Consider the following 19873-nt stretch of genomic DNA (forward strand, 5'->3'; position numbering starts at 1 on the left):
ACACTGGAAAAGGCTTCCAAAGAATCTTGAAAATCATTATCTTGGCTGTGGCTTTCTCTCTATGTTTTGCAGGTTCAAGACATCTGGAAGAAGTTCTGACAAATACGCAGACCCAAGGGTCCTTATCCAATCTGAATCTATGACCAGACTGCTGATGCTTGCCCGTGAAAAATGTTCTGTGGCATGAACTAAAACCACCTGGAATAGAAGCCCCATCCTCCAAGCACTCAAGGTCCTCTCTGGCCTTCTTCAAAAGTCCTTTGCACACACTGTCTTCAACACAATCTGTCAGTACACAGTGCCTCACCAATCACGTTCACACCCGATGTATAATCTTATTGTCACTCACTTAGTGCGGTGTGTACTTTTAAACTGTCTTCATACTTAACTGTGAGGGGTTTTTGGCATGGAGACTCAGTTATGTGATTCACTAAGGCCAGGAACAGTGGCCAACCTGGACCCAGAAAGTTACCTTACCTTGCATCATTTCACAGTTAGTATAGCCCTCTGAAATACTCCAGTAAAAAACCTTTCACTTCATGGTTGAGGAAGCTGAGATGAGAGAGAGAATGACTTGCACAAATTCACACTGAATTAAGGAGAAAACTAGATTAGAATCCAGGTCTTCTGCAATTAATTTATATTATTTTGTATAAAATTTCCCATTGACTTATTTGGGTATATGTTTCATGCCCCTCTCCCAGACTCAGGGAATGTAAGATACTAATTAGTCTTGTTTTTCTTTGTATCTCTAGCATCTACACTTATTATTTTTGGACCAGATCAATGAATTCACTGATATGCAGCATTTCCGGTGTGGAATCTCCCTGTCTCAATACAGATCTATAACTTATAAACTTGGAGAGTAACCTGAAAGAAGAGAGGCTAAATTGAATTGCCCAGGGTAATTGTCAGTAACTGTCAGGAGTGGGACTTGAACTCCGTGTGTGTGTGTGTGTGTGTGTGTGTGTGTGTGTGTGTGTGTGTGGACAGACATATGTTTGTTCAACTGAATTTTCTACTCTAGTGCTACCCTGTTAACACTTTCTCACAAGAGCAAAAATATATTCCATAGCACCTTATTTCATTATATTACACCACTTCCTCTACCCTGACATGAAGATCTTAAAAGAGCGTCAAAACTGATACATCCCAGTGAAACGATAGACTAACATCCTTTGGGGTATAGAAGGTGGGAGATGGGGAATTGGGTTTGCAGTACTTGCCAGAAATATGACTATGTACACATTGCAAATATTTACCAAAGTGATCAACACAAATTGAGACAAATCTGCATTTCATAACCTGGCACACACACCATGTTCTGCTGGCCACGTCTACAAGAAAACATGGAGCAACCTGGCAGTAGGTAGTATCTGACTATGGAGGAGTAAATAAAGCTTCCTAAGAGGCCCCACAGCTTCCTGCCCCCCACTTTTGCTTCCTCAGGCAAATCTCCATTCTCAGAGCATAACAAAACAATCCTCCTTCCCTTCACCTCTTAGAATTTTTGTCTACAACATGGGGAGATGCAAAGGGGAGGAGAAGGGAATTGAGAACACAGCTGCAAATTATAGCAGCTCCCACAGGTGAGCCCTGGGATATAGTGCCTCCCCTAGGAGAGGGTTTTAGAGACTCACTGCCATCATCAGACCTCAGAGTCCAATGATGGGACCTTCACAAGCAGAGGGAAGGTGAAGACGGCTAATCATGAATTGAGAGTCGGCATGTGAAGGATGTGCAGAGGTAGATGACTATCAGGCAGGCTGATGTTCTTGAGCCCACAAGTTTGTAAAATGCTCAGAGTAAAAGGACCTTTGTCCTAAAGAAAGAAAACAGGAACTCACAGGACTTCAAGCAGATGGTAAAATTTAATGACATTTAAAACAAATAGGAGTAAGTCAAAATTTAGGCCAATTCTTACCCAACAATCCATGTTAAGTCTAAGGCTAAAATGATTATGATAAATATTAGGGCAGTGAATTTAGACATGGGCAGTGTTGATGATTTCTCTAATGCTGTCCTTGCTCAACTCCTGATAAATCGAGTGTAATCAATTTTCCACCTATAGGTGGCAACGCTGGTACCATCCTTTTCCTGGTTTGGTCTTTAATTGCACATGACAACAAATTCATCACTAAAAAGGTGGGGATGAGAGTGTGGTCTATCAGAGAAAGGAAAAGAAGGCACACCAAAAACTATACACATATAGCAACTAGATAAATTAAAAGAAAATCCATAATTACATAGGCTTGCACCTAAAGCTCCACTCCACAGGCAAAAAGATCAATGGAACACTAGAAAGGTGTGTAGCACATGGATTGAATGGAGCAACCTTAGAACACAGAAAGGAACGGCTAAGCACTCTCAAGGAATCTCTGGTATTACAAACTCTGTAGCTAGAAGAATCAATCCAATAGGGAATGAATGAATGACTGAATGAAACAAAGAATATGTATTAAGTGCTTATGTCAAGCACTGTGCTAAGCCTTGGGAATACAAACAGAAACATCAAGATAGGATCTGCTCCCAAGGAGCTCTGACTTCAATTAGGAACAAGAATACCAATAAAACAGTTGGGTTTTTAGATGGTGAGGCCCAAGGGACTTTAGGGATATACTGGTAGGTCATACAAAATGGGGGAGTGGGGTAGGGAGACGATAATCTGGGAAACATAGGGGCAACACAGACCATAAGGCACAGAGGGTCTTAGGACAAAGTGGCAGCAGGAAATATAATACATTTCAGAGGTCCTTCACTGGAAGGACTGTAGTTGGTTACTCCCAGCTCATCCAAGTAATGGCAGTAACCATGTTTCAGAGGGAGATGAAAGGATGTGGAGGTGGGGGTGAAGAATAAGAAGAGAAGGAGAAAAGGCACTCCCCCCCCCATCCCTGGTGCAAGGGTTGGAGAAGAGGCAAAGGGAAGGGAATTGGTGGTAATTCTACCAAGGTCCTGTCCTCCCTGCTTGAATATTTCTCAATCTAACCTCCCCAATCACCCATTTTCTGAAAAACAATGAGATAAATTAACCCACATTAGAAATAACATGGTAGAAAGAGCACTGACTTGGAACACAAAAGATTGAAGCAGCTATATCACTGTGGGCAAGCTACAATCAAGGTCTTTTTTATTTTCACCTTTAAAATGAGAACACTGCAATTGTCCTATCTGTTCCACAGGGTGGGTGTGAGGATGAAATGAAATCATGGGTAAAGCACGTGGTATCCTTAAGACCTAAATTCATATTCAGCCTTAGTTGCTTAATAAATTCCCTCTCCCTTCCTTTCTTTCCTTTCTTCCTTCCTTCCTTCCTTTTGTGCTACATCCAGGAAGAGATTCTTAGTTAGGGTGGAATTTTTAAGCAAAAGAGTGATGTCATGTTTCAACATATTAATGGTAACAGGACATTAGAGATTCTCATCTTAATTATTGTGAGTGTAAACCCCAAAAGCCTAGTATAATCCCAGTACCGGCTCCCTCTCCCTACAGACTCTCCTGTCAATATACACTATTTGCATGTATACCCTACACTCAAGCTAGCACATGCAGGGTCCCCTCTCCCCTCCCTCTCATCTACTCATATTTTCCCTTCTTCATTTCATACAGCTGCTTTTACTCTGCCCCTACTCCAAGTTGCACAAAAGACTCTTATTTTCTTGACAGAAATGGAGATGGCTCATTAACATCTGGCACCTGGGTAGGGTCAGGGGTGGAAGGGTGTGATGAACTGAGTGGGAAAAGGAAAGGAAGGAAAAAAGGGCAGCAGTACAGTACCTTTTAAAAATGGTACCTTCAGTTTTGACAATCGAACTGATGTACTTGGAGTCTTCGCTAAATCTTCCTGAACTTTGTCACCATAACTAAGAATTTTCTGACACTCCCTCCTTTATAAGGCTTGGCTACGGAGGCACTACCTCTTTCCAAATTTGTTTCTGAGTTTCTATTGTATTATCCCAAAGGAGGCTTTCCTAGGATAAAATTCTGACTCTTTTTTCTTAAATCCCAATCTCGCTCCTTCCTTTCTCTCCCTCCCCAAGGACCCATTGGCCCTCCTCTCTCCTAGGTTTTATTTTAAACCTCCGCCCATCTAAGTTGGCTTCTGGTTTCTAGCACAAGGAAAATGGCTCTCTCTCAGAATCCTGCACGGGTGCCCTCTGAAGGCTGGCTTGACTTCAGAGGTAGGAGAAACAAGGAATGGCCTGGCTTTTTGTCACCACAGGAATGTGAGAGGTCCCCAGGGGCCGAGGAACACAGTGGTCCCAAGGCCCGCCTGTGCTGTTGGGCTTTCTTCCTTCCTTCCTTCCTTCCTTCCTTGGTAATTTTAAGCACTTGCTGTTTTCTTCACCATCAGCACCTGGGCAACCAAGCAAGAATGATATGATAGAGAAAACAGACGTCTTCTTGTGCCCTCAAAATCAGAAGAAAAAGAGATCTTTGCCCTACCAGGCTGGAAAGCCTGATGACTGTGCCATCTCCTAACTCATTAAGTCTCCTGTGATGCACTTCATCCATGCGTGAGTTCACCTGCCATGACAGCTTTGGCAGCAAAAGGGGTTTTATCATGACATTCCTGAATCCTTAAAAGTTTTACTGCTGTATCATAGGGCTACTACTGGATTGCAAGTTTTTGAGGGGAGAGTGGGTCTGCCTTTTTGCAATCTAATGACACTCTGAATTTTGCAGAAGCATAACTCACCTACGGCAAGCAGGACTTTACCCCAGAGCACTGACAGGGAGGAAGGGTGTGGAGGACAGATGTCATTCTTCCCTGAGTGGATATGTTTCCATTAGGTGAGAGAAGGGATTGACTTCCTCCTTATGGTGTCTGCCACCCCCTCACTTTATCTTGCTGTCTTCTGCTGGTGCAAGCCACCACACATAGCCACCTGCCACCCCCACAGTCTATGCATCATGACTACTCTGTTGCAAAACCCACCTTCCGTCCAGCATGGGGAAGAGAATGGGGAGGTACAGGACAGACTCTCTCAGGACATACACAACTTAATTTGTCATAATCATTACTAGGTACAGCTCTAGTTTTGTTCTAGTACAGTAACAGAAAATATGAATTACAAGATTTCCCAAATTAAGGGTACAATTAAGGTCAGCTCAGTTAAGAGGACCACACTCCAATCAGCTCCTCAACTATCATTTGATCCAAAGTCCCTAATGTCCTAAGTTACTAAAGACCCTGCCACAAGTGTGGCAGAGTTATTCACATCCTGCCTCAATGACTTTAATAATTAAGAAATGAAGTCACAGCATCCCCCTTAACACCTAGGATTAAGCACATTGATGATCATGCAAGGGCCTGAAAGTTGGGACAGTGAAACTTAACAGGCTCACAAAGGAGAGTTCATTTACAGCTCCACTCAGGTATCTTTTTCAAAAAACACAAACATATACTTCAGGTTCTGCTCTCTGCTTAGCTACCATAACATCCCATGGGCAGTCAGCTAACTACAGAATTCTATAACATGGACAAGCATGTAACACTGACACACACACACACACACACACACACACACACAAGTTATATCAACATAAGAAGAAGAGGAGCTAAAATCTGATCTTAGAGCCTTCAGGAAGCCCACTGGGTCCCTGACACCATAAAAGGAATACAACAAAAAGTCAGGAAATATAGCCACACATCAATAGGGACATGCAGTCTCTGCACAGTTCAGCTTTTCCTCTCCAAGTCTACCCATTAGTAGTAGAGGTTAGGCCCTAGAATGGAAATTCACAGGAGCTCCACATCCCAGAGCTGTATTGGTAACCAGATCCCAGATCAATGAAATTGTTGTGGTCCAACACAACACTGAGAAATGGAATTACTTCCAATCACTGGCAAGCCATTCCATAAAAGCAATCATCTCAAAGAATACAGGTCACCAAAGAGAGGGCAAAAAGCAAGCCACAGAGAGATAATTCTGTTGTGGAAAGAGCATTGGATTTGGAGTCAGGATTTGAATTTTGCTTCTGCCACTTACTCCCTGGCATGACCTTAGGGAACTCATTTAACCTGTTCTGGCCTCAGTTGCCTCATCTGTGAAAAGTAAGAGCTGGACTAGATGAAATCTAAGGTTCCAGATGAAGTCTGGAATGCCATAAGCAAAATCTATGATCAACCTAATGACCCTATTTTAAAGCAGCTAGTAATAATAGTGGGAGACTTAGTAACAAATGTTAAAATAAATCTCATTTACATGCCAAGAATTGGCTTTCTACTCAAATCAAGTATTTATTGGCTATTTTCTATACAGAAATGGGTAGGGAATTTGGAATATGCTAGAAGGGAAATACAGAAGAAGTATATTGTAAAGTCCTTACCCTCAAAGGGCTTACGTGAGGGATAAGATACTCGTGTATAAAGGTAACAGCACACACTACCTGGGAGTAAGTGCTGAATGAGGGTTTTCATTACTGAAAGAATTAGAATCACAACCTGAATCATGAAAACAAATCTACTTCCAAGTACACTTTAGCTCCAGTACCCATCCCCCCCTTCCCCACCTTTTGTTTAATCTCATTATCACCTGAGTGTTAATCTTTTTGAATTTAGCCTTCTAAGCTTGGTGATTCTGTACCTGGTCTAAGCTGGAAAAATAGATGCAGTGAGCAAGAGTGGATTGAAGGCAAACTTCAAGACTATAGGTAACACCCATTTAGAGAATAGACCTAGAAGGGGCTTTGGAGGGCATGTAGTCCAATGGGTCCCAACATTTTTGAGTATGAAGACATCAGGACCCCACACACACACACACTCACTAGTAACTGCACTACTCACATTCATTGACCAAGAAAATACGTAATGACAAAAAGCAAATAGGAAGTCAAATGCTTTTAAACAAATTTGGATTTTACAAATCACAATGCAGAGTCTATGCTATCTATATTGTTGAAAACCAGGGTGTGTGTGTGTGTGGGTGTGTGGGTGTGTGTGTGTGTGTATGACAGAGACAGAGACAAACATTATTTATTCAACCTATAGAAGGTATGTTTGCTGGGGGCAAGGGTAGAGATCAAAAACTGTGATGTTATTAATGTAAAGAATTTCCAATATGGAAACTCCTTCCACCAATGCAGATCAGTATCTAATCTGTAACTTACAATCTTAGAGAGATGACAAGGGGAACAGAGAGGTTATATGACTTGCCCATGGTCATTCAGTTAGTACGTGTCAGCCCCTTCCTGACCCAAGGCCTACCCTCTACCTAATGCTTCAGGGTGCTGCTGTCATTTAAAATAGAAAAATTATGTTCTGAGGTTAACAGAATGAGCATAGCTGTGCTATACACTTGACTTACACAAAAGATGCCAATATTTTAGAAAATACGTATGTAACATAAAAATCATAACTACTATCAATTGTATTGGTCTGCCCTAAAACTAAAATGCTAATTTAATTAATAGAGGGCATTTGACCATAATTTTATTTGTCTTCTTCAGATTTCAGAGGATTTTGTGGGAGATGATTTAGATAGCCCTATTCTTCTTAAAAATAAAAAATGTCTAGGTCAAATGTGAACTGATACTATAAACAATGATGATGATGTTTATGATAACAAATTTCTATGGATCTCATAACTGTTTAAAAAAATCAAGCCATTCTTTGAAAGTATATCTGCTGAACAAGCTAAGTACTATATTTCAAGTTCTCACTGATTACGTCAGTTACAAAGGCTTCAAAGTAGATCTCTTGAATCTAGTCTTCATTTATCTTCATGTCTATAGGTGAAAGAAAGAGCACTGCATTCAAAAGACAGTGTATGTGAGTGAGCAAATGAGTGAGAGGGTGTGTGTGTGTGTGTGTGTGTGTGTGTGTGTGTGTGTGTGTGTGTGTGTGTGTGTGTTTGTGTTTAAGAAATCTTTTTTTGGTACCATTTCCAAAAACCACCTTATTCTCCTGTCTTAGGTCACTGGTCAGAAGTGAAATGTAAATGAATACTGCTGAGAAAAAAAATTTTAAACAAATCAGACACTATTTTTGTGTATATGGCTCTGAAACTTTTTTTCTTCACTTATTCAGCCCCACTAAAGCAAGCAGAGTACCCAAGAAAACAGGGATAAAGGAGATAATCTATAAGAACGGTTCTTAACCTGAGGTCTACGGAAAAAAATTTTTAAGAAATATTTTGATAACTGGTATTTCAATGAAATTGATTCCTTTGTAATTTTTATTTCATGCATTTTAAAACATTATTCTGAAAAGGGATCCATAAGCTTCACCAGCCTATTAGAGGGATCCATGACACAGAAAAAGTTTAAGCATCCCTACTTTGTAGAACAGTTATGAGCTACCTGGCAAGGATAACAGCAAGATTACTTTTCATCACAAAGAACATCACAATGTTCATCAAACAGTAGCTACCTAACAAATGTTTATTGTATTTTATTTAAATGCCAACAGAACAGTGACCGGTCATGACTTCCAAGGACTGCAAATGAAACATTCCTTACCACTTCTCCAGGCAGGTGGCAGACTATAGGTATGCGATGAAATACATTTTTTTCAGATATGGCCAATGCATTGATTAGTTTTACTTGATCATACATATTTCTTATATGGATCCTATGGGTATAAAAGACTGATAGCAAAAAGAATCCATTAAAAAATGCATGCTGACTTTGAGAACTGCATCCATTCCAGAAGAAAGCAGCCTATCTCAAAGCCCAAACCAAGCAAATTCAACAAAGGCTTCGGGGCCCTGTTTTATGAAATGTCAATCTAAGCCTGTAGTTAGTAGAGCAATTTTTTCTAACCAATTTTAACAAGCATCCCCACCCTCTACTCAGTGATAGAGAGGGAAGCCCCAACAAAGCCTAGTGCTTGAACAACAGTCTTTGCGGTAACTCAACCCAAGACCCTGAGTTATAGCAACGGTTACTAGGCTACTAGGTCTTTACTGAACTAGAGGCCAAAGATGGATGAAAGATGGCCTTGTGACTAAACCACTCTTCCCCAGGTATTTCCAAACCTAACAACAACCTCTCTCCAATCTCTGAATTCTTGGGAGACTATATGCCATATACTTTATCACTGAACTATAGACTTTTGTTTTCATTCAATAACAGCTCTGTGTGTTAGTCTTATCAGCTCAACGAAACTGTATACTTCTCTGCAGGCAGGATCATAACATATGCACACCACAGTGCCTAATACAATGTTGCAGACATACAAAGCATTCAGACAAATAATCAGGTCATATCTCCATCCATCTTACCCCTCCCATCCCTCTCCCCATCTAGACTAGGACCCCTCTCCAGAATCCATGCCCTGAGATCCCAGGGGAAATAATCTCCTCAGCTTTAGAACCTTAGGAGTTGGTTTAATTCAACTGGAGATTAAATTAATGTAAACTTGCCTAGCCCATGACATTTGGCCAGCCACAAACTAAGTGATACTTTCTTTACATCCCATCTGTCTATTGAAACCATTTTTCTATCTGTCCTGCCTTCTCCTCAGTTTCTACTACTTGCTCTGTGCACAATAACCAAAATCACAGCAATATTGCTTTTGGAAAGGATATGCTGATTGACTGCCCTGGGGATGAATTCTGTTTCCCTGTAACTCATCAGAACAAATTCCCTTCCCTGGATACCACTTTCAAAATGTAGCATCTCTCCCTAACAGGATGCAAACTCCTTGAACTTTTCTCAATCCCTATTTTTCTGCACTGCTCTGCAGAGTAAATCACCATTTCCTCGTAGCCACACTATTCACTGTGGGTTGTGCAGACACTACTCTCTCCTGGTTCTCCTACTACCTATCGGACTGTTCCTTCTCAGTCTTTCTTGATAGTTACACATCTAGGCCACACTCACAAAAACACAGGTACCTCCCCAAGGTTACAGCCCTTGGGGACTAGCCGACTAGGTGATCTCATGAAAAGATTCTACAATAAACATATGCACTGTATATATCTTGTATGTGCCTAGTTATTCACATATTATCTCCCCCCACTAGAATGTAATATTCTTGAGAGCACAGACTGGCTTTTGCCTGTCTTTGTATACCAAATACTTAGCACCATGCCTGGCCCCAAATAAGCACTTGATAAACACTTACTGCACTGACTGATATCACTCTTCAACAGGAGTTGTCTCCTCCTATGAGAATGCTAACTCCGAGATCAGAGCCTAACTGGCTTCCAGTATTTGTAATACCAGCATTTAGCACCGTGCCTGGCACACAGTAAATGAGTAATAAATGATTTTTCTTTTATCTATTCCTTACAAACTAAGTGTGGTTACGAAATCTGAGTCACAGTCAAAATCTAAACAAAAGGGCTTATACCACAAAGATTTTCTATCAATAGCATCTCTGGCCAAAGGAGGTCAGGACCCCCTAAAGGAGGTGCCCCAGAAGCCTCTACAATACAGTAATGGCTGCATCAGCCAAAAAGGGGGGGGAAGTAGAGAGGGGGGAACCTCTCAAAGTAGTTTTGCTCCTCCTGTCACATACTCTAATCTTAAATTCGTAGATTTAGAGATAAAAGGGACCTTAGAAATAATCTGGTCCAACCTCCACATTTCACAGAAAAGGGGACTAAAGCCTGTGGTTTACTCAATGTCATACTAGAAATAAGTATCATTAGGATTTGCCAGGTCCTCTGACTGACTCTATTACTCTTTTCCATGGCACCAAGTAAGAAGGTGCTGTTTTGACTCTAAACTATAAGTAACTGCGTCCCCTCCCCAATTCAGTAACAGAAATGATCAGAGACATGTTATCCCCTATGCATACTGAAAAAAAGCTCCATATCGCAAGTGAAAACCTTGCCTGAAGTTTTCCCCATCATGTCACATTTTGTGAGAGTTTTCTTCTCTTCAGCATTTAAACAAAGTGGATTAAAAAAAAAAAACCACCCTGCTACCACAACCTAGCATCCTTTGTTCTTCAGGACTCAGCCTGCTTTCTTATCCCACACCTCTCTGCTCATTACTCAGAAGAACAAGCCGTACTTGAAATCTACCCCAAGGTAAAAATCCACATCAACTTCAAAAGTCAACCCCGAAGAAATTGTAGGAATTTGGGAAGCCTTTTGCCGTTCTGTAAAAGACACACTATGCCAAAATACCACCATTTGGGGTACAGCATCTCTTTTTGCTAGGTACAAAGGAAATTAAATGAAAGGCTTTGTATAGCAAAGATACCAGAGGTAGCAACCAGGGAAAGCCTTCTAACCCATGGGCTCACCTAATCAACTGAAGTAGTTTCAGTTGAGCATATTGTCTCAGAAGACTATAACTCAGTAGGATTTCACCTTTTTTGCAGTTATTTTAAAATGGGCAAAATCTAGTCAAGAAACAGAAAAAGGCGCCACATAGGCACAGATAAGTTTTGAACGGGGAAAAGACACCCCCAGCCCCCAGCAAGAGACATAGTGACTTAAAGAAGAAAAGGGAGTGAGGGTGGGGGGAAGGAATTTGATTATTGCCTAAGTCTGAATATTAGTCTAATTCAGGTCATTTGAAAAAAGGAGATAAGAAAAAGAAAAGAATAGAATTCGTATAAATTCACATTTACTTTTGGCCAGTCAATGAAGACAGCATCCCTTGGGAATAATTCTCTTTCACTTCTAAACACAGATTAGTAGCAGCTGGATTATATATAACAAACAGGATGTAGTATCAGTTACAGGAACTAAAATGTGTGGATTGTTGTGGGTTTTTTTTAATTAGTATCTTATTTGTAACCTCAAACTACCTGTTAAGCACATTTACTCAATGCATGACATTACAGAATTTAAATTAAATCTTCTAAGGTGTGAACCACTCACCACATAAACTAAAATCTTGCTGAAGGCCTGATAATCTAATAAAATATCCTGCCAATATTCCTCCACTTTTTTATGCCTGACCTTCTATGTACTACTATCCTAGCCTAAATTTATACGAAAATATCTATTTTCCTAGGTATATGTAGCTATGAATATCTTTACTAATCCTAACCTCTACCCCTGATTTTTAAGTCAAAAATTAAGAAATAGTTTGGCCAAAAGACTAGCATATTATCTTAAATCTCAGAGAAATTAGGAAGTGATCTTAAGCCATTTATTTTGAAATACTTTTGATGAAAGATTAAGAAATTACATTTTTTTAAATGAAAAACAAGATAACACAACAGTGGAATAACTTGGATTATAGCTGAAGCCCAATTCTGGAACACTGTAGAGTTAGTTGGCTAATTTTAACACTGGTAGGTGAGGTTCATATAAAATCTTACAAACATCCAAATGTTATTGGCTCTAATTTGGACTTAGAATATAACACAAAACACATAACATTATACATAAGTTCACATGTCCACAGTGCACATATGTACTAAATACTTATGCACATCTGGGACAACACAAATTTGGCTGGGGTGAACATTCCTTTGTGTCCACTGAAAAACCTTAATCATATTTTTTGCAATTCAAATTGGCAGAGATTTTTACTCACCCAAACCAGCAGCAAAACAGGCTAAGGGTGAGGGAGTGTGAAGCATAATACAGAAGAAACTACACATCTCAATCCAGCTGCCTTCTACAATCTTCTCACCTGACTTCCTCCCCTGTCCCTACCACTACTTCCTCAGAATGTCACCATTCATATGTTCCTTATGGAATACATGGCTCCACACAAATACACAATTAATGACCAAATTTACCCAGAATAAAACATATAATTTAGCTTAAACACAAGGGTTAAGCGTTCCACAAACTTTGGTTCACCTTTACTAAATATACTGTTTATCCCTCTTTTGCCCCAGCTCCTCTTTCCTTCTCTTGTTCTACCACCTCCACAAAGCACTACTCCCTTTGCCCCCCTAAGAAGACTGAAAGGATCACCAAAGATCATATTACAACTCCCAGCTGGGGCTCCTTGGATGAGGGTCTCCATCGCTGAGGTACTACACGCTTCAAAGTGGTTGCTATGGTAAACAACATGCTTTTCACTGAACAAAAGAGGAAAATGGTCCTTAAGACACTCCTATTGCCTGCCTAGCCAAAACCCACAGTGAATCTGACTCAGGCTTCCTGGAAAAATATTCTGCCATCTCCTCCAGTCCCTGCCCCCTGCACTGATCTTTAATTTCCAAATGTGAATATAAGGTTCTTAGAACCTGTACAACACTACTTGTTTTCATTGGCTACAAGCCACCTTCCCAAGTTTACACACTTAATTCAAATTCAAAGCCAGTGAAGGAAAGAGATCTGAAGACCACAGAGGGGCACACCTACAACCGAGTGTGCCCATTCCAGATCTCCTTCAAAGACCCAGGGCAGCTTTGTACTAAAAGAAAGAAAGACCTCTAAGACTTCTAAAGACAATGTTGTTCTTTCTCCATAGCTAAATTTCCAACCAACCATTTCTGAACTAGTAGACGTCAACCTTAAGAGTGTGACCTATTTTAGAGGATCACAGAATCATAGTTTCAGTTCTGGATGGAAAGTTAGTGGCTATCAGGAGAAAACTGAGGCCTGGAGAGGTTAGATCACTTCTCAAGGTGACACAGATAATGGAGAAAGCCAGGATTTGTACCCAGGTCCCCTCGCCCCAATTTTAAATCTAACTAACATTCTTTCTACTACACCACACTCAGAAAAAGTTGAAAAAATGCTCCTCCACCTGTCCAGTGAGCTCAAATGGAATCAAGCACTGCCGATACCAGGAAGAGAGAATTTTGCGGAAAGGGCACTGGGAGGACGAGATGTCGTTTCTGGTCCCAGCTCTGTTAGCCCATTGTCCCTGAGATGCCAATTCAGCTCTCTTGAGACTCAGGTTCCATATCAGTGAAATGAAGGCACTGGACTAGGCTAATAGAAAGAACACTGAATTTAGAGTCAGAATGTCAGAGTATGTTAGGCAAGTCGTTTTTCTTCTCTGGCCCCCAGTTTCCTCACTTCTATGACCAAGTATTTGAACTAAGAGCAGGGGGTCTTAACCTGGAGTCCATGAACCTGCTTTTTGTTCTGTTTTTTTAAAAAATATTTTATAACTATATTTCAATAGAATTAGTTTCCTTTGTCATCTTATGTATTCTCTCTTTCTCTCTTTTTTTAATTTAAAAACATTATCCTGAGAAGGGGTCTATAGGCTTCACCAGACTGTCAAAGGTTAAAAAACTCTGGTTTAGAGATTTCCAAAATTCCTTTGAACATCCTGCTGGCTCTACAACTTTATCCAAATCAACCACTGACTCACCAAGAGAAATTCTCAGTGTCTCACCTCCATTTGTTTGTTGAGAAGTCAGACCTGTAAGGGAAACCAACTCAAGGCTCACAAGTTGGCAGTTACATTATCACCTTGATGATTTCACTGACAGGGCACCAAATTAAAGGTAAGGGAACCCACATACACAGACTGGCTTTGTTTCTACTGGGATCATTGGCTTGAGGACTGATAGCTAGAAGAGATCTTAGATGCCATCCAGTCTAACCTTATCATTTGATGGAAGATGAAGCCAAGGCCCAAGGTTAGCTAGAGAGTATACCAAGCAAAAGCTCAGGGTAGATTCTTGTTCAGACTGTGTTCCTCACTAACTGTGTGGCCTGGGATACATCACTTTCCTTCAATAGCCTTCAGATTTCTCATTTGTAAAGAGAAGGATCACAGGTTTTAAGGTTGGAAAGACCTTTAGAGATCATCCAGTCTCCCCCTCACCTCCTCTTACAGGGGAAACGAAGGCCCAAAGGAGTTACAAAGACTGGCTTTAAACTCAGGTCTTCCGATCCTAAATCTAGTTTTCTTTCCCCTATACTATGGAAGACTAGACTAAATTGTTTCTAAGATCCTTTCCTCATTTAACATTCTAGAATTCCACAAAATGAAAGAAGAACGATTCCATCTGGATTAACAAAAGAAATATTTTTTAGGCAAAGTTCACAGCAAATATTGCTCTGCTTCTGACTCTTTTCATGCTACCCAAGTTGTCAATATTCAAAAAGAAATTTCTATAGTTATTATTATTATTATTATTATTTTGGCACAGCCTTGTGATTGATCTTTAGGAGAATGGAGAATCACACATGTGGAAACTTCCATCTGCCAATGCCCATAAGGGACTCTTGATCTATAACTCAGTCTTACAGTGTTACCTGGGACTCTGAGAAGTTGAGGAACCTGCCCATGGTCACACAGCTATATGTGGCACAAGTGGAATTTGATCCCTAGGGCTTCCTGACTCCAAAGCTAAGCCCTCATCCATGAGGCCAGGCTACCTCTTGTACACAATTATACCAACCGAAAAAAATGTTTTTAATGACTTATCATTATTATTTTATTGTGCCACATTCTGTACCACTATTAAAATTGTATAGAGGAATGTTTCTCTGGATAAAATATATCTGAATGGCTGTGGTTTGCATGAGAAGATATTCTCAAGATTTTAAATAAATTTTAACCACACTGTGTTAATACTTTCTTTTAAAAAATGTCTATAATAAATCTCACTTTAAAAAATTAAACATAATAGAGGCAAAATATACAAAGATTGTATCTTATGATTCTCAATAAAAAATACATGAATAGTTCCATGTTTTGCATAATTCTACCTGTCATAGATTAATTATAAAAATGTGCCATCCATTAATTATTTTTAAAATATAAAGTCTAACATGTGATAAAAATATAGAGAAGGAAATATTCTAATAAGTCCAAGCTACCTTCTCAAGAGGTTAATTTACAAACTCTGCTTTCCATGTCTACAAACTCTTTAGTAAGAAAGTGCATTAAAAATGTATGTGGACATAAGCCCTTCATGAATGTGGTCATTGCTTGGTGCTAAATACAAGTTGTTTCTGACATCATATCCACCAAATTTATAACCACATACACCAAGTACAGCATAAGCCTCTCAAAATTCATTTTTACTCTAATATCATTAAATGGGTTTGGGTGCAGAGGATTTTTTCCAATGCTGGGTAAAAAAGATATGGCTACATTTAAAAACCTAAAAATGCAGGACTTCCCTCCTTTTATGCTTTTGATTCCCTCCTCTCCCACCTCCTGCCCATTACTTATCCAGGAATGGAGGGGAAGGAAGGAGAATCATGGGTCAGGGAAGGGAAATCTGGCTTTTTATCATCTCCTTGATGTCATTCATAGAACCATGGGAATAAAAGGTCCATGCCTGTGAGTGGCTTTTCCATTCAAAATGGACCCAGAAGAAATAAAAGTGGAAGAAAAATTCACAAAACTGGAAAAAAGAGAACACATTTCCGGTTTTGCTACTTCTTAAATATATCACCAGCCAAGAGGACCTTATGGATAATAGTACCTTCAAGAGAACTCCCCACCCTATGTCTCTCCTTTGTCTCCCCTCCACTCATGAACCCCTCCAAAAAAAAAAAAGACAGGAAAACTAGTAACAATCCAAAACTCTTAATATCAAAATAATTTTTCTCAATAACAGTAAGAATTGTCTTTGTGAGATTACTTACAACAATGTGTGCTGGAGACGGAGATCTTGCATCCTTGAGGGCTTGTCTACTCTGTAAGCTCCCTGCTTGAACATCAAGCAGCGGCCATTTCATCTGGAGATACTAGAAAGAGAAACAAAAAAGGGAAAGAAAAACATGAGACAAGGTGAATGAGTATGTGAGGGGTGTGTGTGTGTGTGTGTGTGTGTGTGTGTGTGTGTAATGAAGCAGCAACATAAGAAGTTCCCATCAGTTGATGCTTAGCAAGCCCAAAGATAATACCAACTTTTAAAGACTGATTTCACCTTTTAATTAATATTGCATAGTTAACTTCAAAAGAATGTTACCCTGAATGGTCCCATTAATATTATCCCAATCATAAAGGGGGAAAGAGGAGAGATGAGAAGGAGGATGATAAGAGAAACAGACAGAGATAGAGAGCTGGAAGACCCCTCTGAAGTCATCTAATCTTACCCTCTCATTTTGCAAATGAAGAATCCTAGGGCCAGAGAGAGTCAAGTGATTTGCCCAAAGTCATCTGGAAGTAGAGGTGGGATTTGAATCCAAAATCTAACTCTAAACCTGGCACTCTTTCCATTGTACCACAGCACCTTGAAGGAAACTATCCATTCTGAATCTGCCTTTAAGTAGACTATCCTCATTTTTATAATAATCATCCTTTATTTGAAAGAGAGCAAGGTACAAGTGAGTAACTGTCTTGATTAAACAACTACGTATTTGGTGAGACTAAGAAATAATGCAGCCTCTAGCTCAATAAACTATGAAACAAATATGTTTCTTGGTAACAAATGTGTCTTGCACACTAATCCTTTCCAAAGACCAGAGACATTTCTGAACACGCACAATGGAGATACATACTTGGCTCTCAGGCTGAGAACAAAGGAACCACTTAATTAAATCTTGCCCCAACCTTCCTGAATTAGAGAACTTATTCCTGTTGTGGTTATATAGGCACTACCAGAAACAGGGCTGCTACTTGCTCCATGAGAGATTGAGTTTAGCACTGGAAGGGCCCTTCAAGGTCATCTAAGTCCAATCTCAATTATCTTACACATGAGGGAACTGAGGTCCAGTAGTGATATGCTATGTCGAAGGTCATTAAGTAGAGTGCCAAGAAATCAAAACGCTTGTCTTCTGCCTACTGGTACTGTGTGCTTTCTACATCCATCCATCCCCCCCTTTCCTATTCACGCAGAATTACTTTAATTTACTTTAGTTCAGATTACATTACTTCTTGCCTAGATGATTATCCTAGCCTTCTGACTCGTTCAGTCACTTTCAGTCTCTTTTCTCTCCAATACAGCCAAGGCAGAGTAACCTCATCCACCTTGAATAGTAACCCATTGCCTAGAGGAAAATCTAAGCAAGGTACCTCCAAACATTGGTTCCAGTTAGCCCCTACTGCTAGAATACTCTCTGGACCTTCCTGAATCTTGCCCATTTCTGCCTGTTGAAATGTTATCCATCCTTTAAAGGTCCAGATCAAATAGCATCTCTTCCATAAAAGCCTTCTCTGACCCTTCCCCCTTCCCCTGAAGCCAAATGTGATCACTCTTTCCTTGGAACTATCAATAGCACATTATCCCATGCCTTCCTGAACACTTATTAAATTCTATTTTCTACGGTTATTTATGTATATACCTTAATTCCCCTATTGGATTATAAATTTCATCAGAGCAAGGCGCAAGGGCCATGTCTTCTTCATCTTTGTATCACTCATAGGGCCTAATCCAAGGCCAGAGCTATAAATGGGGCAAAGCAACTACAAGACTAGTCCCAGGACTCCAATGTGAAGGTTCAGAGGGAGGAAGAACACAACAGGCTAATTCCTATAACTGTCCAAAGACTGCTTCCCCTCCCCTTCTCTCATGGTCATCTGTGACTCTGATCCTTTGGTCAGCCTTCTGCAGCATGCTAATGATGCCCATTCACTGTGGTGCTCTTCTTTGGGGAACCACCACCACCACAACTTTCAGAGGGGCACAAGCCAGGATCTATATCTATAGGGGACAGATTTCCCCCTCTCATGACATGACTACACTTGCAGTCACATTTTCTACATCATCCCTGACAACAGTGCCCCCAAACACAGCCATTTTTGCCCCAAGTGAAGGAATTCCAAGGCAGTGCTCTCCCTAGGACTGAGCATACATCAAGGAAATATATTTAATAAGCAAATATTAATGTAAAATAGTAAAGTATAATAAAATAATAATAATAAATATAAAAGCAAATATTTGCTGAATTAAAAGCTACAGGCATATTCATGTTAAAGGTTCCTAAAAGATGTGACCCTCTCAAGTTTTTTTTTTAACAGATTCCTAACTAAGCAGATTAAAGTATTAAACTTTTAAATATCTTATATTCCTCCCAGGCTGGTCACCTCCATCCCAGGGAAAGAAGGTACTTTTTCAACAGCCTAGAAGAACAGTGGGTACTTCTAGACAGGGCAGAAGAAAGGAACAATTGGGATCCAAATACCAAAAATTACATTTCTTGGGCAGCTAGGTGGCGCAGTGGACAGAGCTCCGGCCTTGGAGTCAAAAAGACCTCAGTTCAAATTTGGCCTCAGACACTTGGCATATCTGCTAGCTGTGTGACCCTGGCCAAGTCACTTAACCCCAATTACCTCACCAAAAAAAAGGCAAAAAAAAAAAGGACATTTCTTAGTCTGACACCACAGCATCATTGCGATGCTTATAAGTGGGGACCTGCATTCCCAATTCTGCCATTGCCTTTGGACTCATGAGCATATCACACAACCTGTCAGAGCCTCATTTTCTTCCTCTGAAACCGAAGAGGTTCAATCAGTTGATCTCTCTAACTTTGCTTCCAGCTCTAACATTCTATGACTACGATGGGAGTTTGTTCAGCCTGCTGTGGGGAGACTTTGTGCCTCTGACTTCTTCCCATTCTCACTCAGGGGGCACCAACCACATAAACACATGGGCTACACTGGTCAAAACCACTCCACAGAGTCATTTCCTTGAGGCCTACCAAAAAGGCAGCACGCCAACACTCACCTCTCCACCACAACTTTAAAAAAACAAAAATGCCAAGACAAAGTCACATTGAACCTCAACCCACCCCTAAAAGCCAGCTCCTGGGGCATAGGCCAAGGAATGGTTTTCTACCTCGAACACCTCATGAGCCAAATCTGCTTGTGTTTAGAGGTTCATTCTTTTGATGAAGTATGAAACATTAGTTTTGTTCTAGGTAACAGTCAACAAGCATTTATTAAGCACCTACTATATGCCAGGCCTCCCTCAAAGGCCCTTCTGCCCATGAATTGTCATTCCCATAATGCAATATTAATGTGAAGGCTTATAATTCTTACTTTACATAAAAGCTTCATTGTGTGCCAGATCCAATCTCCACAGGCTACCTGCACCACATATTTTTACGAGCCTACATTTCAGCGCTGAGAGCCTACAATACAC

General features: G+C 40.3%; 1 protein-coding gene across 44 annotated transcripts in view; it reads right to left on the reverse strand.

Moving 5' to 3' along the window:
• Positions 1 to 19873, reverse strand: part of TCF7L2 (transcription factor 7 like 2) — a 236703-nt gene that overhangs the window by 125854 nt on the left and 90976 nt on the right. For all 44 annotated transcript variants that reach the window (XM_020988035.2, XM_020988033.2, XM_020988032.2 and 41 more), the window contains one exon: positions 16434 to 16535. In XM_020988035.2, the coding sequence (XP_020843694.1) occupies positions 16434 to 16535 (102 nt within the window). The remainder of the gene's footprint in view (positions 1 to 16433; positions 16536 to 19873) is intronic.

The sequence above is a fragment of the Phascolarctos cinereus genome, unplaced genomic scaffold (genome assembly GCF_003287225.1).
Source record: "Phascolarctos cinereus isolate Bilbo 61053 unplaced genomic scaffold, phaCin_HiC Scaffold_3;HRSCAF=262, whole genome shotgun sequence".
Classification (NCBI taxonomy): Eukaryota; Metazoa; Chordata; class Mammalia; order Diprotodontia; family Phascolarctidae; genus Phascolarctos; species Phascolarctos cinereus.